Source organism: Somniosus microcephalus, chromosome 12, assembly GCF_052327205.1.
Source record: "Somniosus microcephalus isolate GS21.2 chromosome 12, FLI_Smic_1.0, whole genome shotgun sequence".
In the NCBI taxonomy this organism is placed as follows: Eukaryota; Metazoa; Chordata; class Chondrichthyes; order Squaliformes; family Somniosidae; genus Somniosus; species Somniosus microcephalus.
Genome location: NC_140998.1, coordinates 152,351,165 through 152,365,014, shown reverse-complemented (window position 1 = coordinate 152,365,014; position 13,850 = coordinate 152,351,165). Strand labels below are relative to the sequence as shown.

The window sequence follows — 13,850 nt, the reverse complement described above, 5'->3', positions numbered from 1 at the left end:
GGGGTGATGCTGTGCTGGGCCCGTGTCACACAGAAATCGGCGGTTGGTGCTGTCGTCGGTGATGTACAGTAAAGGCCCCTTTTGCCCCGCGGCCATCGTGGGGGCCGGTGCGGGGGGGGTGGGGTTTGAAAGTGCACGGTGGCGTGCAGCGTTGGGCCCTAGTGCCAAAACGGGTGTGGTAGTAGCAGTGACCCGGAGTGGTAGGGCGGTTGGGCCTAGTGGGCCGGGAAGACCGCGTGGTCGTTGCCGTGAGGTCGGGCGCGATGTCGCGGGCGGACTGCGCAGAGAGCAGCCAGTTGGCCTTTTCGGCTATCTCATTCAGGTCCGTAGAGCCAGATTCCACAATGAGCGGGCGGATGCTGGCAGGGAGCTGCCGAATGAAAAGCGTGCGAAAGAGGGCGCCGGTGTTTTTGTCGTCCGAGAGGGACAGCATGTGGGAAAGCAGATCCGACGGTGAAACGTCACCAAGGCCGGGGAGGTCGAGGAGTTGGCAGTTGCGCTGGTAAGAGGACGTTTGAAATTTTTTAAGGAGCGCAGCCTTCAGATGTTCGTACTTGCCTTCCACTGGTGGCTCCTGCAGCGCTGCCCAAACCTTGGGGACTGTGGCGTAGGTGAGAGAGGCGACGAGGTAGTCGTACTTCATGGCGTCGACTGTAATGTGTTTCAGCCGGAATCTGGACTCGGCTTGAACAAACCAGGCTTCGGCCAGGTTCTCCCAAAAGTCTGGTAGTTTAACCGTGACTGCGTTTGTATCCGCCATGCTAGCTTAGGATTCGTCCTGAGCGTCGGGGTCACCAGTGTTGAGATACCGCGGCAAACGTGGGAGTCGAGACCAGAGTTAGTGAAACACAACTGCTTTAATCAACCTCATGGCAAAGAGGGACTGGAAAAGCCCGCGCAACCACTTAAATACTCCCCAGACAGGAAGTGCTCCCGGCAGCCTGTCCCTGCGAGAAACAAGTTGCTGGAGGAGAGGGCCCCCGGCTGGGGGCGTCTGCTTAAACTGTCCGTGCCGCCGTGAGCGGATTATGTCCAGTGGTGGCGTGTCGCCACAGTTACATACTTCTTGGATTCCTCATCTAGTGTAATCTGCAAGTATGCATGACTCGTATCCAGCTTCGTGAATTTCTTCCCTCCAGCCAGGTTTGCAAAGAGATCCTCTGTTTTGGGAATAGGATACTGTTCTAGTTTAGACACCCTTTTTACAGTCAATTTATAATCTCCACAGAGTCTTACCGAATTGTCCGGTTTTTAAACAGGTACAATGGGAGCTGCCCATTCTGAACACTTCACGGGTTTCAGTATGTGCTCTCTCAAAAGACGGTCAAGCTCAGCCTCTACCTTTGGTTTCATAGCATACGGCACAGGTCATTGTTTAAAAAACCTTGGCAGTGCCTCCTTGTCTACATAAATCTTAGCTGGGGGGCTATTAAATGTGCCAAGTTCTTCCTTGAACACGTTCTCATGTTCAATCAACACTTCTTGCAAAGACAATTGTTTACCTCCCTCTATTTGATTTATTGCTCCCCAATCTAATTTAAGTTCTTGTATCCAGCCCCGACCTAACAAGTTTGGTCCACAACCCGATACTACAACTACAGGTAGCTGTTCCACGGTGTCCCTGTGTCGCACAGTTACAGTAGCTGTACCCAATGTCGCCACTCGCTCACCGGTATATGTTTTAAGCTGCATAGAGCAAGACTTTAACTCTGGAACTTTTGCACGGTTCCACAATTTTGAGTACTCCTCCCTGTTCATTATGGTCACACCGCATCCTGTATCCACTTCAAAGTTGACCTTAGAGTCATTTACTGTCAGTTGCAAAGTGATAGGATCCACTTTTGGAATGTTCTCTACTATACTATGCATTATGAACATGTTGTCTTCTTTCTCAGCTTCTCCACTGATGTGATGTGCTCCCTGTTTTTTCACTTCTCTTCCTAGGTTTTTCTTTCCTCCCCCTTTTGGTTTGTATTCCTCCATGGTTGCTTTTGCCCTGCATGCACATTTTATGTGTCCTTTTTTCCCACACTTGTGGCATATTTCCTCCAGAAACCTGCATTCCCTCGCCAGGTGATCGCCATTGCATCTATAACATGCCTTTACATGCTCACGTTGTGGTTTCTGACGCATATTTAACTTGTGCACAATAACCTGACTTCCAACTTGCTTTGTAGTAGCCGAGTCTGAACCTTGTATTTCTTTTACATCTCGGTTCGCTGTCTCTATGGCTTGAGCAAGTTCCAACGCTTTTTCATACGTAAGCCCAGTCTCGGACAATAATCTCCGCTACATTCGATCATCCATTATCCCGCAAACAAGCCTATCTCTCAGCATGTCTTTCAGGTTGTTCCCGTAATTGCCATCGTGTGCCAATTTTCTCAAAACCGCTACATAATCCAATACAGTCTCTCCTGGTTTTCTGTTCCATGAATTAAATTTGAAACGCTGTACAATCTCACTCGGTCTGGGATTGAAATAGTCCTTTAGCAAGTCCACTAAGTTAGCAAATGTTCTGTCTCCCGGATTTTCAGGACTGCATAAGTTTCTCATTAAACTATACGTCTGACTTCCCATGGAAGTGAGCAAAATAGCTCTCCTTTTTCCGACATCATCTATATCATTTGCTTCCAAGAAATGCATCAGCACCTCGCAGTACTCATCCCAGGTCTGAGTCTGAACATCAAAAGCAGAGATCTTTCCTATCATAGCAGCCATGATCGGTTATTCAGCGCTCTTTTTTGTTTCTTCTTCAAGATGTGATCTGTTGATCCTCGTCGCCAATATGTGATATCCGAGTGGTAAGGTCCGAAACTGAGATAAGCGAGTTCTTAGGCAGAAAACCCAACTGTTTATTACACGGTGTAGCAGAGAAACATCTCTTACAGGCTGCAAGCAAAACACAGTATTTCTAACTGCACAATGCAAGATGGAGGAACCCCTCTGAGTCATACCCATAATGCAATGCCACATTACCATACTAACTGGTGTACCAGGACATTACCTTAAACACTGGTGAATATGATCCCTTAATCTTTGGCTCCATCTGGTGGATAACTTAAACATTACATCCCAGATTACTATATCAGTACACACAGCTCTCTGTGTGTAACACACTGTTCCGTACACACAGCTCTTTCTCTGTGTAACGCACTGTTCAGTACACACAGCTCTCCCTGTGTAACACACTGTTCAGTACATACAGCTGTCTGTGTAACACACTGTTCAGTACACACAGCTCTCTCTGTGTAACACACTGTTCACTACACACAGCTCTCCCTGTGTAACACACTGTTCAGTACACACAGCTCTGTCTGTGTAACACACTGTTCAGTACACACAGCTCTCCACGGAGCAATATTTCAGGACAGTAATGCAGAGACAGTGGGATTGCCAGTTATTGGAGTATATGCCAGCGCTGTGCGTACCTTCCAAGCCCAAACGTTGACGATCATATCGTGCTGGTATCCCACGGAGACGATGTACTTGGCGTTGGGGGAGAATGCCACGCAGGCCACTCCGTACTTGTGTTCCTGGAGCTCTGCCACCTGTGTCCTTTCATTGACATCCCAGATTCGAACAGCGGGCATATGCCCACTCTGCAGCACAGCATGGAGGAGGAACATAAACAATGAACAGCAATAGGAGAGGATAGCTCACCTTAAGGCATCTTACAAAATGCCTGCACAACAATGGTCAACAGTAAGTCATGGTGCAAAGGGAGACCAGCCCTCAAACGTTCTTTCCCTTACTTCCCACAGTGGATGCCTGGTTGCTGCTGGCACTCTGGTCGGTATTGCAGTGCCCAGGGAGGATCCACCCATTGTGGGGCTGCCAGCGACGGGCACCTGGACAGATGGTCATTTGCCAAGGACCAGGCCTGGCTGGACGGACTGATTCCGACAGTCCGCATCAAAGTCCCTCATAAACATTCCATTCTGGCCCTGACGCAAACATCAGTCCCCCTCAGGTGACCCTGAACTAAGCCCGGTTGCAAACAATACCATTAGCTCAGGGTCAAAAGCAAAATGCTGGGACTGCTGGAGATCCAAAATAAAAAGAGAAAATGCTGGAAAGACTCAGTACGTCAGGCAGCAGGAGCCCTCCACCCAAGCACAGACCTTCCTTTTTGTTCTTTTCCTCAGTTCTGTATTTTCTTAAAACCTGTTTATCTCTAACTTTTTTCCAGTTCTGATGAAATGCCATCGATCTGAAACGTTAACTCTGTCTGTCGCTCCACAGATGCTGCCTGCCCTGCTGAGTATTTCCAGCATTTTCTGTTTCTATTTCATTAGCTCAGAGTGTTTATTTAATAGCTTAAACTACGCAAAAAAAATGAAATGGTTGTTTCAGTTATTTGCAAGGTTGCCACACTCTGGATATCGCAGTTTCACAACAGCTGAAGGAAAACTGCAAATCGTATGATGCACCTTATGTTCTTAAAGTGCTTGCAGGCAGAAAAACTGCTTTAATGGTCCTTTGCTTTAATGGTGGGGGAGTCCAGAACAAGGGGGCATAACTTTAAAGTTAGAGCTAGGGGGTGACGTCAGGAAGCACTTCTTCACACAAAGGGCAGTGGAAATCTGGAACTCTCTCCGTCAAAGAGCTGTTGAGGCGGGGGGTCAATTGAAAATTTCAAGACTGAGATTGATAGATTTTTGTTGGGTGAGGGTATAAAGGGTTACGGAACCAAGGTGGGTAGGTGGAGTTAAGATACAGGTCAGCCATGATTTAACTGAATGGCAGAACAAGCTCGAGGGGCTGAACATGTATGTTTGCTACTTTTGATCTGTTCACATTTAATTTGATTAATAACGTGACAGATCAGTGGTTATTTTGGACAATGACCATTCTTCCCTGTGGACATGTGATGTAAAATGCCTCCTAGGTCACAGCTGTGACCCATTTGAAAGGCGTCACGTATGCTCGATGCAAGAATTTTTGTTGGAGATAAACCATCTGATATAGATGTTGCTGTGACTGCTGCTAAAACTGTACAGTGAGCTTTGTCTGTTAGTGTTTATTACAGTGAGCCCCTTGGGCAGTCTTAGAAACATAGAAACATAGAAGATAGGAGCAGGAGTAGGCCATTCGGCCCCTCGAGCCTGCTCCGCCATTTAATGAGATCATGGCTGATCATCCAAATTCAGTACCCGGTCCCTGACTTCTCCCCATATCCCTTGATCTCTTTAGCCTTAAGAAATATATCCAACTTGCTTTACTTGACCCTGCCTTTGGGCTCCTGCTGCAGTCTGGAAAGCATTAAAACCGTAATTTTAAAACACGGCGAGCCAGACATCAGAATAAACTATCGTTTCCCCCAACAGAGCAATCAATATGCGGAACAGAGCACCAGAAAAAGCCAGCCAAGACTGTTGCTTAAGTCCTTCGGTGTCAGCTTTGCTCGGTGGGTAGCACGCTCACCTCGGAGTCAATGGAAATAAAAATGGGGGGAGATGTAAATCGGTTTGACACCATCGTACTTTTGAGTGATATTGGTTGAGGGATAGATATTGGCCAGGACACCGGGGAGAACTCCCCTGCTCTTCTTCAAATCGTTCTGCAGGATCTCTTACGTCCACCCAAGAGGATAGTTTAACGTTTCATCTGAAAAATGGCACCCCCGACAGTGCTGTACTCCCTCAGCACTGGGCTGGAGTGCCAGCCTGGATTATGTACCCAGGTCTCTGGAATGGGACTTGAACCCATGACTTTCTGACTCAGAGGCGAGAGTGCTGCCCACTGAACCAAGGCTGGCATTTAAATGTTGTACCAGCCTTGGTGCTCTGCAGCACTTGATGCGTTCTGCCTGATCTGACCTCAGATGAGCTTTGGATCTTATGACTGGCAGATGGGCTGCCGGCCTGAGCTCACAACTTCTTGCTTGAGACTGTTCCAATTTGCCCTGTCCTGCTGTCAGACCTTACAGCTGGCACTGCCTTTCAAGATACCAACACAAAGCCACTGGTTTTAGGTCAGATATTCCAACTGCTGTGGAGTTCCCTTAGGTGCTTAGGTGAATAGGGGAAGGTAGATCGTGGTTGGCATTAACTCTGGTTGGCGAGTGTGCCAGCTAGGTTCAGTCACTGGCAATGGCGGAAGAGCACATCAGTGCCAGAGAGAGCACAGCATGGCCATAGTAGTCTACTTTCTAGCCAATCATCGCAATGGCAACTGAAATTACTGCTCAGGAGATTGGTGCAGCTAGGGATAGATAATGGATTCTGCCAACATTATTCAACAGAGAGGTGAACATGTCCTGAGGGTAGTGAAGATATTTGATTCTAATGCCTACCAAAAGGGAATTGCCAACTCAACTGAGTAAGTGTGCAGAGTGGCTTGACCAGTGTACAGATAGTTCACTAGGGGAAGTGACTAGAGATACCAGTCAATGTATGGATAGCTCTCCAAGGGAGGGGTCTGAGTGCCATCAGTCCATCTACAGATAGCTTCCCGAGAGAAAGAACCTAAGAAGTGTGATGAAATATGCCATTCATCACTCATCTGTATTCTCTGTGTGTGATTGTGCCTGTGACTGTGGTTTAGTTTCAGTTTCATTTCCCTTACCTCAGTTCCATTTCCTCACCTGTATTTTATTGTGTGTAGGGCTCCGCCCATACCTGGCCTCTACTTAAGCAGGCCCAGCGTGTCTCACATCCAGTACAGCCGACCTCTGGATGGGAGACACTTCTCCACTGTGTGTTACCTTCTAAGTTAATAAAAGCCTTGCTTTGTTCAGTTAACATTGAGTCTCGGATTTATTGAGGCACATCAAGAAGCTCCAGTCAAGAGTAAAGAAAGAAAGACTTGCATTTGAGTACTCCTTTCACAGCCTCAGAATGTCCCAAAGTACTTTACAGCCAATCAAGTACTTTTGAAGTGTAGTCACTGTTGTAATATAGGAAATGTGGCAGCCAATTTTTGCACAGCAAGGACCCACAACAGCAATGTGATAATGATCAGATAATCTGCTTTTTAGATGTTAGTTGAATGATAAATATTGTCCAGGACACTGGGGAGAACTCCCCTGCTGTTCTTCGAAATAATGTTATGGGACCTTTTACAACAACAACAACTTGTATTTATATAGCGCCTTTAACATCGTAAAATGACCCAAAGCGCTTCACAGACAAAAAATTGACACAGAACCACATAAGAAATTAGGGCAGGTGACCAAAAGCTTGGTCAAAGAGATAGGTTTTAAGGAGCGTCTTAAAGGAGGAAAGCGAGGTAGAGAGGCGGAGAGGTTTAGGCAGGGAATTCCAGGGATTAGGGCCTAGGCAACAGAAGGCACGGCCACCAATGGTTGAGCAATTATAATCAGGGATGCTCAAGAGGGCAGAATTTGAGGAGTGCAGATGTCTCGGGGGGTTGTGGGGCTGAAGGAGATTACAGAGATAGGGAGGGGCGAGGCCATGGAGGGATTTGAAAACAAGGATGAGAATTTTGAAATCGAGGCGCTGCTTAACCGGGAGCCAATGTAGGTCAGCGAGCACAGGGTGATGGGTGAACGGAACTTGGTGCGAGTTAGGAGACGGGCAGGGAGTTTGGGATGACCTCAAGTTTACGTAGAGTGGAATGTGGGAAGCCAACCAGGAGTGCGTTGGAATAGTCAAGTCTAGAGGTAACAAAGGCATGGATGAGGGTTTCAGCAGCAGATGAGCTGAGGCTGGGGCGGAGTCGGGCGATGTTACGGAGGTGGAAACAGGCGGTCTTATTTATGCTGCGGATATGTGGTCAGAAGCTCATTTCAGTGTCAAATATGACACCAAGGTTGCGAACCCTGAGAGGGCAGACGGGGTGTCAGGTTAAGGTCTCATCTGAAAGACGACATCTCCGACAGTGCCGCACTCAGTCAGTACTGCGCTGGAGAGTCAGCCTGGATTATTCGCGGGAGGTGCTGGCGGCGCCACACCGGGCGCTAGTTGTTTTGCGCCCCCCCGTTAGCCCCCTCTTAGGGCGCTAACGGGAGGCGCAAAGCAATCGAATTTTCCCCCCTAAGAAACCAGGAAGCGAGTGATTAAAAGCTAACGAGTATCTGTTAGAAAAGTTTGTTTTTAAATCAAAAAAGTAGTGCAGTGCTCCATCCTGGGAGAGTTCCGCTCTCCAGGACCCTCCAAGTGAAGCCAGGTAGCAGCAGAGGCCCAGTTAACTTAAAATGGAAGTGGAAGAATTAAAAGGGGAGCAGAGGGAGAAGTAAACTCAAAAGAGCGACCAACCGAAGTATAATTAGAATGAAGACTAAGAAATATCTTTGCAGGAGGAAGTTTCTGCGCAAGACCGCTTGCAATATTAGATGGGGGAAGAAGATGTTGATTGACATCTGTTGACCAGAAAGAATTAGGACAGGGCTATGGCCTTAGAGAGGAACATAAAGTAACTCACAGGGACACACAAAAGCACGTAAAATGTCAAAGTTGAGTAGATAGTACTGGACTCAGTCAGTGAGCGACCACAGCTTTGTGAAATGGTTGGGCTAACACGCGACCATCAAGAGCGAGTCACTGGGGATAGGAGGTGGAGACTGGTACAGCCAGGGACAGGGTTGCCAGGAATGAGAGAAGTGCTGAGGAAAAGCAAAAGAAACGAGGATAATGGATGTATTAAGATTGGAAACAGTAGCGGAAAAAGGTAAGAAACCCTTTGTAGCTACTCAGGAGATTCCAATAATGAGCAGGTATCAGGCAAAGCGGAAGGAACCCAGGTCAGAGAAGAAGAGGTAAGTGGGACAAAGATGCAGAGTGAAAAGCACTAGGAGACTGTAGTTGTAGGGAACTCTTTGCTCAGAAAGGTGGATAGCCATGTGTGTTGCAAGGATGTTACATATTGGATGATGAGTTGCCTATCTGGAGCTAGAGCAGTGTACATTGAGGAAAGTTAAAAGGGCTATTGAAGAGCACAGGAAGAGACCCAGTGGTGGTAGCCCATGTAAAGGTCGACAACATAGGGAGAATATAGAGGCTTTAGAAGTCACATAGGCAAAGTTTGCCTCAAAACTCAAAGGCAGAGCTGCAGATAACTGTCTCTGATATACTTCCTGTGTTTGATAATGGAGGGAAGTTCATTAAGAAGATTGAGGATATGCATAAGTGGTCAGCAATCTGGTTTGAAGATATTGATGCTGCTTTTGTAAGCAACTGGGGGCATTTTCAGGACAACACAAAGACTGGTATAGGAGTGATGAGCTGTATTTAAAAAGTAGGAACAACAAAGTTGGCAGGTGACAATAAAAACCATCGAATATAGAAAAGCATTTAAAGTGGATAGGTTTAGGGGCAGAGGGATATGGAAAGGAAAATGGATCCCAAACAAGGCTGATGGCAGGGGACTATGAACACAGCGAGGTCTAAATCCGTCTCGGGCAGTAGCACAAAAGCGGGTGATAGCAAATCGGCACAATGGAAAAGAAAACTGGGCAGAGTGCAAAATGGGCAGCCAATTCACTACTGCCCAAGACGGATTTATACCCCAGTAACTCATATCGATGTACAGAAGCCAGATGTGACAAAAATGAAGCATTATTGTCTAAGATTCAGCATGACATTCTGTTAGAGTACATAAAAGGTTAAGTACCAGCTTAACTCACAGAAATTATGTCACAGCTTAAATTAACACAGTGGGTGCAAAAGCAACCATCAGTTAATCTGACTGAGACCAGTGCCCACGAGAGGAACAAAGCTACTGAATTTAAAATCAAATATTTTGCATAATCTGCTCAAATATATTTTTGATCAGCTGCTCTTTTTGAATTTAATAGTTATTCAGATTCATTGGGTCCCAGTCATATTACTGAAGGTTTTTTTTAACAGGCTGCATTTTTCAAATCAGTGAGTCTGTCTGAAACCCCCAAAGAGAAAATCAGGCTAGACAGCTCCCACAGATAGTGGGATAAAGAAAACAGCAAGAACTACTAATTAAGAAAAATTATTTATGTAATAATTGAGCACAGCAGTTGTGAAAATTTGGGAATGGCTAAGAACTGATTGAAATGGGGAGAATTTTGCCCATTATTCTGCTGAGTATTGAAGTAAAGCTGATGGATGTGTAGTTGGCAGCATCTGCTTTGTTATATTTATCCATTCAGAGTCCCACCAGCACTGAGCAGAGCTGAGCAACAGTGTAACAGCAGTCTAGAGGTTATAATCATCAGGAAAGACTGAACAGGCTGGGGCTCTTTTCTCTAGAAAAAAGACTGAGGGGTGACCTAATAGAGGTCTTCAAAATTATGAAGGGGTTTGATAGGGTAGACATACAGAAGTTGTTACCACTTGTGGGGTATCCAAAACTAGGGGCCATGAATATAAGATAGTACCTAATAAATCCAATAAGGAATTCAGGAGAAACTTCTTTACCCAGAGAGTGGTTAGAATGTGGAACTTGCCACCACAGGGAGTGGTTGAGGTGAACAGCATAGATGCATTTAAGAGGAAACTAGGTGAGTACATGAGGGAGGAAGGAATGGAAGAATATGCTGATAGGGTGAGATGAAGTAAGATGGGAGGATGTTCATGTGGAGCATAAACACCGGCATAGACCTGTTGGGCCGAATGACCTGTTTCTATGCTGTAAATTCGCTGTAATTTTATGTAGTTAATACTCACTTTGCACATTAAATTACTGTCAACTGAGGGGAATTACACCTGCCACCAACACTGGTATTGGAGTGATCAGTTAATTTGCAATGTAACTGAACAAAAATGTAGTGGTGGTGGTGAAGAAGATAGAGGTGGGGGGGGGGGGGGGACCAGAGAAGAGAGAGAGGGGGAGAGAGATAAAGGGGAGAAGAGAGAGATGGGGGGAAGAGAAGGGGAAGAAGGAGGGTGAGACAGAGGTCGGAACAGAGAGGAAATGACAAGGGATAAGGAAGGACGAGAACATAAACAGGCAAGAAACAGATAGGTGGAGAGGAGAAAGACAAGAGAAAGACTAAAAGAGAAGCAGAGGGAAAGGCAAGAGGAGGAAAGAAGAGATGCAAACATATAGAAAGGAAGCAGAGAAATAGAAGGACAGAACGAAGCAAAGTGAGAGAAAAACGGACCCGTGTGAAGGATAGCACTGATTTGGAATAGGCTGAATACGCCCACATCAAGGGCATCAGAGCGTAACCGGTCCACAGTTTGAGCAAATGGAGAATTTGGTGGAGGAGGAGGCAAAATATGGGATTATTTTGATGGATTTTACAAATAAAGAAAATCCAACATCTGGGGAAATTAACTTTCTAAGATCTGACCCAAGAGCTAGTCTTCTCTTAAAACACTTCTTTCCCAGAAATATTTAACATTTATATATCCATTAGAGACTCATTTTATCTCTCATTCTTTCCTCGGCTCAGTTTTACTGCGGTCGCTTGCAGGTCAGATCAGAAGTAGCGGGTAGCCGGTTCCCTTTGCTGTTAAAGTTTAAGTTTTTACAACAAACATTCAGATTTTATAGAATCATAAAATAGAATCATAGGCCTAGAAATTCAGTATCGCCACGTTTGGGGCGCTGCAGCCGGGCGCTCGCTAAATTTAGTGACCGGCGCAACTTTGCGCCACCTTCGCCGAAATTGAGTTGCATTGCCCCAAGAGGTTGCTGCTGCGCTAAAGCAGGCGGTGCACGACTATCATAAGGCGCTAAGCTGGCGAGCTGAGACGCTAACACTGAGGGCGGGTGCAGCGCAGGTGCGGCGAGTTGCTGATTGAAGGCAGACATGCTGGCGCCGGTCAGCTCTTAAAGGGGGAGGCTCAATTTGTTTGGCTACCACGCCCTGCACACTGCAGCCCTGAAGCAAGGCCTGACCATTGCTGCTTCAACAGTTCAACGCCCAGGACAATGGAGAAGGCTAGGGAGCGAGCGCAGCGCTTCAGCGAGGGTGCCCTGAAGCTACTGGTTGATGCAGTGGAGCGCAGGCGACCTGTCCTCTTCCCTGACAGTGGGAGGAGGCCGCTGCCCAGCGAGTATCAAAAAGCCTGGAGGGAGGTGGCAAACAGGGTGACCACCAACAGCATGGTTGCCAGGACTCCAGTGCAATGCAGAAAAAAGTTCAACGACCTCACTCGGGTTGTCAGGGTGAGTACCCTTTCCACTATCCTCTTCATCCCTGCATGTGCACCTCAGTTTCTGGCCAAAGGGGCCTGAAAGCCCCAATGCCCAGCCCTCATCCAACAGCTATGGGACTCTCATGAAAATCACTTGCACATTCAGCACTTTACACACTGTCAGGGCTATTCCACCATGGGAGGCAGTACAGGCAAGATCAGGGCTTGCCACTGTCAGGGCTATTCCACCATGGGAGGCAGTGCAGGCAAGATCAGGGCTTGACACTGTACTTAGAGGCCGTCCTTTCTCTTGCAGGGCAAGCTGGCCCACAATCGCAGGCAGCAGCTACGGACCGGGGGAGGCCGTCCTGACCTGAAAGAGCTCAGCGACCTGGAGCAGCGAGTGGAGCGCATTATGGCAGGCCGGCTGATTGGCCCCGTCGCCAGTGGAGATGCCGAACCTGTTCTGGACAGCAATGGTAAGGTCATCACCTTTTTGACCTCTCTCTTTCCACTTGTGCCTCACACCAGCATCCTTTGCCACTATCGAACCAATGCAGTTCATAGCAGCACTCATGCCTCCCTCGCTGCCGCCCTGTCCTCACTCTACTTGTGCCTCCCTGCTTTCAGATGCTGAATCACCAGGTGAGGAGGCGGGCCCTCAAGCTGGCACTGTGTCTGATTCAGAATTCGAGGAGGAGGAAGAGGAAGCCAACCCATCAGTGCCACCCTCAGCCGAGGCAGCCCATGGCCATGATGGGGACACGTCTTCCCTGGAGGGGAGCAGGGGGGGAAGGGTCTGAGGAGAGTGAAACTCCGGGGCCCAGCGGGCTGCAGCAACGCGGGAGGGGGGGGAAGCTCGGCGGCCTTCTCCCCGGAGGGTGAGTGCGGCCTCCAGTCCTGCTACGGTGAGCGCAGAGGAGGTGCGGCTCCTTGGTGAAATGGGCGCCCAGGCTGAGCGCAGGCACACTGAGCTCATGGCTGCAGTGGCAAGGATGCCTGACTCCATAGAGTCACTGGCAAGGAGTGTTCAGGAATTCGGGACAGCACAGGCCAGGAGTCGGCAGGACTTCGCGGCAGCACAGGCTAGGAGTCAGCAGGACTTCGCTGCATCACAGGCGGCTTCCAGCCAAGTGCTCAGTCATGCCGTGCATTCACTGGCTGGTCTGATGCAGACACAGATCAGGGCCACACGGGCACTAACTGCTGCCACCCTCGCTGGATCGGCCAGGCATCGCCGGGGCCCTCGCCATGCCGCAGCAGCCCAGCAGTCTGTGCTTCAGCAGATTGCTGCGCATGCTGCAATGCTGGCCCGTGCGAGTGCTGGTGTATCAGCCGACCAGGGATGCCTGTGCTCTGTCAGGTTGGCAGCATTCCTGCAGCCAACACTGTCACTCCTCCACTGCAGCTGCCACCACCCGTAGGACAGACTGCTGCCACCCAAGCAGAGTTGGAGCAGTCAGCAGCCGGGCCCTCCAGGCCCAGAGCTGGTCCAGGCCGTCCCCCAAGGGCATCTGCCGTCTCACCATCTGACCCTCAGCAGCCTTCCCCCAGCCTTGCTGCAGCCACTGGGGTCCCATTGAGGAGGAGCGGCAGGGCGGGAAGGGGCCACTCGCGGAAGCGAGGCGGATCACCCTCACAGGGGAAAAAGTAGAAGGTGTGGCCAAATGTTGTGTTTATATATGAAGGCCGAGAATTTTTTTTTATACATGAAGGCCGAGAATGTTTTCTTTACATATGAAGGCCGAGACTGTTGTGTTTGTTTTTTTATATGAGGGCCGGGAATGTTGTGTTTGTTTTTTATATGAGGGCCGGGAATGTTGTGTTTGT

The 13,850-nt window shown here is 48.3% G+C and overlaps 1 protein-coding gene across 1 annotated transcript in view; it reads right to left on the bottom strand.

Moving 5' to 3' along the window:
• Positions 1-13,850, bottom strand: part of mapkbp1 (mitogen-activated protein kinase binding protein 1) — a 394,016-nt gene that overhangs the window by 208,774 nt on the left and 171,392 nt on the right. Inside the window, exon 5 of the mRNA XM_086003669.1 lies at positions 3,429-3,599. Coding sequence (XP_085859795.1) covers positions 3,429-3,599 — 171 coding nt within the window. The remainder of the gene's footprint in view (positions 1-3,428; positions 3,600-13,850) is intronic.